Source organism: Channa argus, chromosome 18 (assembly GCF_033026475.1).
Source record: "Channa argus isolate prfri chromosome 18, Channa argus male v1.0, whole genome shotgun sequence".
Lineage (NCBI taxonomy): Eukaryota > Metazoa > Chordata > Actinopteri > Anabantiformes > Channidae > Channa > Channa argus.
Window position 1 is genome coordinate 413,113 of NC_090214.1, and position 9,505 is coordinate 422,617.

The 9,505-nt window shown below is 39.1% G+C and overlaps 1 protein-coding gene across 4 annotated transcripts; it reads right to left on the reverse strand.

Annotated features, from left to right (window-relative positions):
- Nucleotides 1-1,165: 1,165 nt before the first annotated feature.
- Nucleotides 1,166-8,010, reverse strand: capslb (calcyphosine-like b). Of its 4 annotated transcripts, none has more exons than XM_067483389.1 (6): nucleotides 7,912-8,010; nucleotides 6,373-6,511; nucleotides 3,754-3,931; nucleotides 3,467-3,676; nucleotides 3,283-3,384; nucleotides 1,166-1,520 (listed from the first exon to the last, which is right to left on the reverse strand). In XM_067483389.1, exons 2-5 carry the CDS (start codon nucleotides 6,507-6,509, stop codon nucleotides 3,283-3,285), a joined length of 627 nt encoding a protein of 208 aa, XP_067339490.1. In that variant the 5' UTR covers nucleotides 6,510-6,511; nucleotides 7,912-8,010; the 3' UTR covers nucleotides 1,166-1,520. The 4 variants fall into 4 exon arrangements, with proteins under 4 accessions (XP_067339490.1, XP_067339491.1, XP_067339492.1 ...); XM_067483390.1 differs by lacking the exon at nucleotides 7,912-8,010 and adding an exon at nucleotides 7,064-7,819; XM_067483391.1 differs by lacking the exon at nucleotides 3,283-3,384.
- Nucleotides 8,011-9,505: the final 1,495 nt, after the last annotated feature.

Here is a 9,505-nt window from a genome sequence, read left to right on the forward strand (position 1 = left end):
CCACATAAAGCCCTCTAGCCTTCTGTGGGATCGTTCAGATGGTCCTTTTTGAACTGTTGTCTTCCAGCTTCTGATTACCTGGACCAGGTGTGTTCAGTCAATCAGCAGTGGGTAGGGAAGGCTGGAAAACAAGTAGGGCAGGTTTTCTTGAGAAGCAGGATTGTGTACCCCTGCCCTAAAGACTATCTGAATGATCTCCTTCATTTCTCCTAAATGTCCACCATAACAACCTAAAAACTTCTAGGTCCTCAAAACGAACAACCCCTCAGAAGACACCTAGAATGAATAAAAGATCATAAAATCTCTTCAGGCACCAGCAGGACCTCCACAATGACCAGAACAAGCATTAAAGTCCCAGTAGTTGTTGCTTAGCCACATCTGCAGAATTCGTAGAACCTTCTAAAGCTCCCCTAGAACTTCCTTAATTGACGAAGGTCGTCTAAAGATCCAACTCTAAAAATACACCGAGATTACTGAGTCTTGTGGCTTTTTAAAGAACCAAAAAAATTAAAGGACCTCTGTAGGTTTCTAAACAGCCTCTAGAGCCACACAAGAGACCAGAAACTTTTTGAAGTTAAACATGTGGGCCTTCCAATACGAACGCTTCCAATAGCTTCCAAGCTTGTCTTAGATTAAGAAATATCTTGACTCGTATGTCTCGTCTTTATATGAATTAACTACAGTGCTTTACTAAAGCCTACAAAAACACCAGTTAGGCCCTTTAAAACAAAGCTGCTCATACCTGTCTGCACTGGAACTTTCATAGAACTAAAACTGCCGTAGAGTTCATCCTGCAGGCCGAATAGGCTTTTCTTAAAGCACTCAGCCCCACATGCCTCTGCTGGGCAGCAGTGCTGAACCTCAGTGCTGCAGCTGAGTTGTTGCTGTGCTGCTCCACTTTGGTCAAGGAGACAAGAAAATGCTGCTGCTTCGAATGTTAAACACAACCAACACCTCATGTGTCCTCATGGCATCAGCTGGAATGAATTTATTTTCTCTGATTGTAATGTTTCACGCCAGATTCTATGTGTATAAATACTCTGTATATACATGATAATATTTGATTGTTACAACATATTGTTTAAACACTTTTTTATTTTTTAATTTAAAACCAACAGTAATGTAGCACATGAACAACCAATAAAGTACAAAAATGGAAATTAAAACATGCTGTTCCCTTGTGTTGCCCTCTATTACATGAAGTGTGAAAGTATGGACGAAATGTTGAAAGTCACTGTAAACTGCTGTAACCCACTACATTCATTTGGAAACTTAATAGTTTAATAAGCTAGTTAAGTTATAGACCTGATCTGCTTATTTATTAATGGTGATTTCTTACGTCCTGGTCATTGTTCAGATGTCACAGGTTTCTTCATCATAGTCAATGAAAGTTTGGATTTCGTGTGATTTGAATGGATTCAAAGCTTCCATGAGTTTCTCATCATCAGAACAAAGTAGGCGTCACTGTCGATGGAGGCGCTGACTCCACAGTAATAGTTTTCAAACTCCTCCTTGGTTACCTGTCGATTACAAGAAACATTTTAGAGTTGACTTGCAGCGAGATGAAGTGTTTGCTAGTTTTACCACAAAGTGAAAGAGCACAGAAAGATGAGGTCGGACACGATGAACCCTTCCGTTTGATCAGACACCAGCAGGTTCCTTCCCACTGACTCAACACCTGTCAAACAGCCACCACCAGAGTTTCATTAGGGAAAGATTGAATCAAAGCTGCATCGTGAACTTTGGAGACAAATGTTGACAAAAGTTTTTGCCTAAAATTCACTCACAGCACCAAAGGAGGCCGTTTGCTAAACGAATTAGTCTGTATAATCTTAATATAGAAATTAGAAAGTATTTTTAGCTACACTGCATTTTAATAAACAGTTTTAGTTAATAGTAATTTTACAGACTGAGATGGTTAAACCAGATTCTACTGAACTAATAATCACAGAGGAACTATTATGGCTGAAGTATGCGTCAGTACGTAAAAAAATTTAATTTGTTTAATTTTTAAATTAATAGAACATGTGGCTTCATTTGCCTTTAAAAAGATAAAATATCAGGTTTAAGTGTATGATAATGATAAACATAAGAATATTCTTAATGACTGCTTAATTATTTTCCATCACGCAGTTAAACCAGAATATATTACATTAAATCAAATTCATTAAGTGTTCAGGATGTGGGTCTTCACTGTTTTCATGACAAGTTTCCTGTGTTTGCCCAGCCCTGCATCTACACAGTCGCTTTAAAAATTCAATTTCAAGAAGATACATTTATGTGTCCATGTTCCAACATTGTCTAGAATAGATCATATTAATCTACAGACTCAAATGTTTCCTATAAAAAAAGTGTTAAACAAAGAACTTTAGGATTTTATGACATAATTCAAAGAACATCCAACTACAAAAAGGTTCAGTATTAGATGAGTGCAGGAACCTTTGGTGGTAAGAACTAAAATAAGTGAACTACACTTCAGCTTGGTTTCCCTAATTTCTTTTGCACGTTAACACTGGGCATTTCAAATAAAATACATGCATAAAGCTACATGTGCTCCTACAGTTTACATGTAGGCAGGACAGGTTTGACCACGGACCTGGTTACAAATGTCTTAGAGGTTAAACTGGTTCAGCAGTTTTAGCCTGGAGCACTTTGTACTGTATCAGGTATTGTTGAGGTGAAAATTGATTAAAATTAAATAATATTGGCCACATTAATCAACTATTAAATCTTTAGCAGGCTGTGCTCATTCAAATATTTATTTACTTATTTCCCTCTTTACTGATTTGTATGATAAAGAGTAGAATTGTGTATCTTATATACTGTATTTGGCCTGTATGTCTTTATGAATAACTACTTATGTTTTTAACTTTTCTTTGTGGAATCTTAATCTTGAATCTTGAATCCAAACAAGCCTAAAAAAAGTTTTTAAATGAGGATCCATTTGGCAAACAAAAAATATATTTATTAATTCTAAAGTGTTGTTAAAAACTCATGAAAAATGTGCTTTAAATTTGAGTAAAAAAGAAAAATAACAGTGTGTGTGTGTTCACAAACTGAAATGAAGGATTAAGGTGTTAGTGAATGAGAGAATAAAATTTGACCACAGGATAAATCAACCTGTCACAGTAAGGTCACTGACAGACAGAAATCAATCACTTTGTATCTTTCATGGTTCTTTGTGTCCTAATATTTTTTTATTAATATTAGTATTAATGAATAAAAACACCACCACCAACACCACCACCTGGACAGGGAGCAGCTTTGCTGATTGACACTCACTCAGAGTTTCCAGGCGTTTCTCATCATCACAATAAAGTAGATGTCTGTATCGATGGATGCACTCACACCAGAATAATAATTCATGAATTCATCCTGGGTCACCTTCACAGAGCGATACCAACATCAATACATATATAGTGACAGAGACAGACCTGTAGAAACCTGATGGACACAGTGTTTTTACCTGCCCGTCTTTGTCATATGGAGAGTCAAAGTTGTCCAGGAACTTCCTGAAGATCTGTTCCTCTGTCCACTCCCCGTTCTGATACTTGGGGTGGGACTTGACGTTATAAACCCCCCTCAGGTCTTCTACTGTGATCACCCCATCGCCAGTCTTATCCAGCTTCCGAAAGGCCTGCATGACCACCTCCTTCCTGGCCTGAGACATGGGCGGCTGCAGAGAAACAGATGCTGAAAGTACAGAAAGGTGCAAGAAGCCACACCTGTGCAGGTACTGGTCTAAGTATTTACCCTCAGGGCGATGAGGAACTCGTCAAAGTCGATGGTCCCACTGCTGTCCCGGTCAAAGCGGTCAAAGACGGATAGTGCCTCCTGTTTTTCCATCAGGATCCCATAGTCGTTCAAGCCCTTCATGAACTCTTTCAAGTCCAGGGAGCGGTTGTTGTCGTCGTCCATTATCTTGAAGGTTCTGACAGAAATGATTAAAACAGAATGAACAATTATCTCCTTTTTGTTTCACTTTGTCCTGGACTGGTTGGACAGGTCACATCGGAAACAACATGATGCTCATTAGTTCATTTTACAACGAGACCGTGTTTACCCTATGACAAAAGGACAAGTCAGTGAAGGGATTTTACTAATTCATGAACATGGACAGATACTTCATCCAGAGTACCACATCAATGTGTTAGTTCAGTAGATGCTAAGCTTCAGATAGGATCCTAAGATCCTAAATAAAGCTTCAGATACATGGAGAGGAGGAAAAAATAAATTAAAGGTAACTTCTGTAATATGGAAACACTTCAGTAAAGTACCTAACAATTGTATAAAGTATTTAAGTACAGTACTTGAGTATTTGTACTTGGTTTAGACCACCTCTTCAGACGACTTAAAACCGGTTTAGTACTTTAAAAAAGTTTTTACTGATTGTTTGTTGTTTGTTTTCTTCCCATTGACAATTTGTTGTCATTTTTTATGATTTTAATCATTTGTAGTTGAGTACTTATTTGCTTTCTGTACTGCAGTGCTCTAAGTGTATTTAGACTTCTTTTTCTCAGCTGTTTCTTGAAGAGGAAATCTTGATCTCAGGAGATCAGACGGTGGTCGTACCGAGCAGCTTCCAGGTATGAATGTGAAAACCAGAGGACCCTCTCAGTGAATCCACCCTGAAAAATAATGAAATATCACACCTGCTGAACATGAGCATGTCAGCATTTAGCTCGAAAACTCACAGCACGGCTGTAGTCTGGTAATAAATACAGTTCTGTGACACTGGTAAACATGATCTTATCTCCAGAGGAAGCCTCCACTTTACTCAGTAGCTCGCGGCTCCCAGCGTTGGCTCAATCAACAGCCCCTCAGAGTCTGGTTCTATCAGCACAATCTACAACACAACTCACCACATCTGTGCTCAGCTATCTGTTCATCTCACCTGTTCATCCTCTCACTGCACTGTCAGACGGGTACACGTCTGATTAAAGTAAAAATACTCTCTGAAGAGTTATTAGCAGCAGAATGTTTGTACTTTGGTATTTAGTATTAGGCTACAAGTGCAAAGTCGTTCTAAGCGTAGTAAAAGTACTTCGTTTCAACCTGTGCTCTTAATAATGACCTGTCTGTGTTTGTGCAGATGCACAGTTACAGTTCACAGCTGAACATCAGCAAACAAAACCACAGAATCAGCAACAACATGTTATTATGTGACAATAAACCAACACACAGCACAACATCCTGCAGGCTCGAGTGTCGCAGAGCGCACACTTCATGTGTCACAGGAAAACACCAACCTCAGGTCACAGCTACCATCCTCACCATGGTGCACATCAGGACCTGAACTACACACTCCGGTCATTTCCATGGGAGCAGGGAAAAGGTTTACGGTTCGATCCCACGTTGCATTTGTTAATGGTCAGCATGAAGAAACAAAACTAATCCATCATAAGTAATTACAGACAGAACAGGGACACGAAGACATGTGAAGACTCTGACTCAGTCCCACTTTCACTGTCTTGCTGCTACAAATAGTAACACATGGTTATTCATCCACTGCTGAAAATAGTCCTAAGTCTTAAGTCCTAGTCTTAAGTAAAAACTACTTAAGTACTGTTTACAGTATTCGAGTAAGAACTACAGATAAAATACTTCAATCAAAGCCTTAAACTCAGCATCTGTGGGTCACAACTATTAAATACTTGGTCACATTGACTTAGATATATTAGGCTTTCACTGAAGTACACACACACACACACACACACACACACACACACACACACACACACACACACACACACACACACACACACACACGTTGGTTACTAAAGTCAGCCTGTAGCGCCTCCCACAGTCCAGAAGCTCAAAGTGAATGTTTCCAGCTCACACAGCTTCACCCAGATGTCCACAGTTTGACCTACTGTTAAAACCGGACCTGCACTGGTTCCAGTTACTAACACTTTGTGACAACACTGACATGCAAAGACAAAAGGGTGGACAAACGAGAAGCAGCAGAAAGACGTGCAGCTCCATGTTGACTGTGCTGACAAACCGCTGCTGCTTCACTTTCGCTGACTCACTTACTCAGTAATATGTTAATTTGTTAGGAAGCTGTTCTCAAGTAATCACAAAGTAAAGTACTATTTTAAGTAATGAATCATTCTCCAGTCACATCACTAGTCAGAGGGAATCAACCATATGACACTGGAGTCTAATGAGCTCTCACACGTCTGCAGCCAGGTATTATGTCTTTTAACGGAGTAGGTCTAAACTAAAGAACACACACAACTAAACCTGTTTAAAATCAAGTTGTTCTTATTTCATTTGATGCCCTGAAGCTTCAGAAACATCCTGTCATTAGGTCCAAACCACTGATTTACTGAGCTGAGCTCTGACCAGCTGTGTGTGTGAGCTGCTTACCTGCCCAGACCTTTGATCCCTGACGATCCTCTGGCCAGACACTGCAGTCTGAGTCTCTCCACAGGGTCTGAGCACTCTGACAGCTGCCGTTTGGCATTCAGAGCCATTTCCTTGTCATGTCTCGAAGTCCCCGGCATCTCTTAACACACACACACACACACACACACACACACACACACAAAATTTTCCTTCAGAAACCGATACTGATTCAGACTGTGTCAGTGCCAGAGGTGGAAAGTAACTAAGTTTAATTAGTGAAGTGCAAGTATTTGTACGTTTACTATTTTAGCTTCAACTACTGGATCCTTGTACTCCACTATGTTCATGTGACAGCTGTAGTTACTTTGATTTGATGCAGTAAATAAAGGTTCTGCCCACAAACAGCTGCTTTCTGCTGGATTCAGATACGTTTCTACTTCATCCTGCAGCTAAACATAAAGGTTTCCTCAAATTATTCGTTTGATTTGTACACAGCTTTTTTAAGAGCAAAAGAGCAAACAGAGTACTTTTACTTTTGCTACTGAAAGTACGTTTTTGCTAGTAATAGTTCTGTACTTTTACTTAAGTGGAGTTTTGAACACAGTACTTGTACCTGACAGTGTATTTTGAATTGTATTACTCCTTTTGAAGTAAGGAACGATTCACTGACTGTAACTGTGTGTTTGTGCTCTAACAGGTGAAGTCATCTCACCTGTAGCTGCTGCAGCATCGACGGTTGTTTTCTTCTCAGCTCAAATGACAACCTGACTACAGCTCTTGGTCAGTTACTTAACACCTCCACCTGCTGGTTGGAGGCTTAAATACACACACACCTGAATATGGCTGCTACAACTTTAGACTGAAAATCTGATTAAAGAGTAAAACGTTTGAAAACAGGATCAAACCTGAACAAACAGTTTGTCCAAAAGTTTAGTTTTATTATCTATGATCAGAGGTGGTAAAAGTACACAAACCCTATACTCAATAGGTGAAGCACCACTTCCTTATGCAGGCTGAAGTACTAAGTACCTTTTGTAAAGTGTACAGGAGGAGTAGGAGTCTACAGTACAGCAGTAAGAAAGTGATTCCTGGGTTATTGATAAAAGTTTTACTTTGCGATGTACTGATAGGAGGCAGGAGGAAATGTAATATAGGATTGAACTACTCACGTTAAGTAATTGCCTTTACACTGTAATCGAGTACAGTACTTGAGTAAATATACTTAGTTACTTCCCACCCTCTCGGTCAACTCCACCTGCAGCAGCTCCAACAGTAAAACGAGGTTCACACGTTTGTGATCCACTCACATAAAGAACAGAACGTTAATACAACACTGCAGCGGCAGAATAAAGTACTTTCACTTAATAATGTAGTATTTTATACTGCAGTATAACTACTTTGACGGCAGTGACGGATCAGTGCATTTAACCGTGTGCTGACCACAGGAAGCTTGGATGGAGCCGTAGAAGAAGAACAGGTGAATATTTCCTACCACATAACAACGTTAAACATGCAGTAAAATAACATCCCATAATAAACTGACACAGGTCATAAACTCACCGACAGATCTTTGTCTTCTCTAACGTTCTTCTCTTCAGGTGACGTAAAACACGGAAGCTGCCCTTCCCCAAACGTTCCGCGGTTACCATGGAGACCGGCTGCTCGCTGCCCTGATTGGCTGTTCAGTCTGTTGTGTTTAAAGTGCCAATCACCGAGCTCCTCATAAAAACCAATCCTTGATAATTGTTATGAGTACTTGCAGGTCCTTAGTCTTCAATTTAAAAAGTTTCAAACCGTTTTTTCTACCACAAAAATGAAAATATCTTCGTGATTTACGACGCATACCGACAATTCATGTGGTAGACAAAAGTCTAAAGGTGCACAGCTACCTTCACATTAAAAGGGTCTTATTATTTTTATTTATTTATTTTCCTCTTTATTTATGATAAAACAATGTAACGTTTACATCTTTTGACAGAATTTGTGAGGGATATAAGAGGCTTTTATTATTTAATCTAATGAAGTGTGTCAGGATCATTTTCGACTTGTACAAACTCTTATATTACAATTGTCATGTGAGTCATTTCATTCTCTATTGTTTCCCGTCATGGGCTGCTTAAAACAGTATAAATACATTGAAATATATTTCATTGTATTTAGTTCATTTCTTCTTTATGTCTTACAGGACTGTTATCTACAATAGACACAGTGGTCAATCTCGTCCTTTCTATGTATTGGGGGGGGGCGCTTAGGGTTAAAATCCTCAATATTTGCTGCCCTCTAGTGTTCAGAATCAGGAGCTGCTCCTCTTCATTTTACTGTGGGAAAAATAAACACTAATATATTTTAGACCTGATTAGATTTGCTCGTTATTTCTGTTTCGCTGTGTCCTCTGACTGATCCAGATGTTCAGATCCTTTCAGACTCCTTTACTTTATACTGTGAGCTCACATCACATGGAGACTTTACCTGTCCTGACGTTTCACCTGAGGCAAAAAACATGCAGCTGATGAGCAGCTCAAGTCTCATAAACAAGAGACAAATATTCCACCTGAAACAAAGCCGGTGTCCTCCGTTCCACACGATGGTAAACATGACTCTGTCCAGTTGTTTTTGAGTGTCTTAAAGCAGGTGGACGTGTTTCCTTTGGTTTCTATTTGGTTTGATGTCTTTCAGCTCATACATGATACATTTATTCTGTATTGTTTGTTACATTTACAAAGTCACTTTCTAGAAACGTGGGGATGCTGTGATGTGAATAAAAACACAATGTCATGATCAGCAAATACGATCATAATAAACCTGTTAACAGTGGGTTTAAGCAAGTACTGTACTAAAATATAATTTAAGGTTTTACTGCTTTACCTGAACAATTTCTGCCACTTCATACTTAAATATATGTAAATATTATACTTTTACTTCACTTCTACTACTGGTTACTTTTCACATTGAGATTAATGAAACAAAATGCAGAATAATCCTCACTAGCAAAATGTCGGTGAATATTCTCATTCATCGAGGTTTGGTTATCAGAAGGTTAAATCATGTCAACTGGACTTCTTTTCCTTGGGTAGAAACGATTGCTGCTTATCCAAGCAGCTTCTTCAGTCTGAATAAAGTGGTTATATCGGAGTAGTCTTTGTTCCACCCTGGC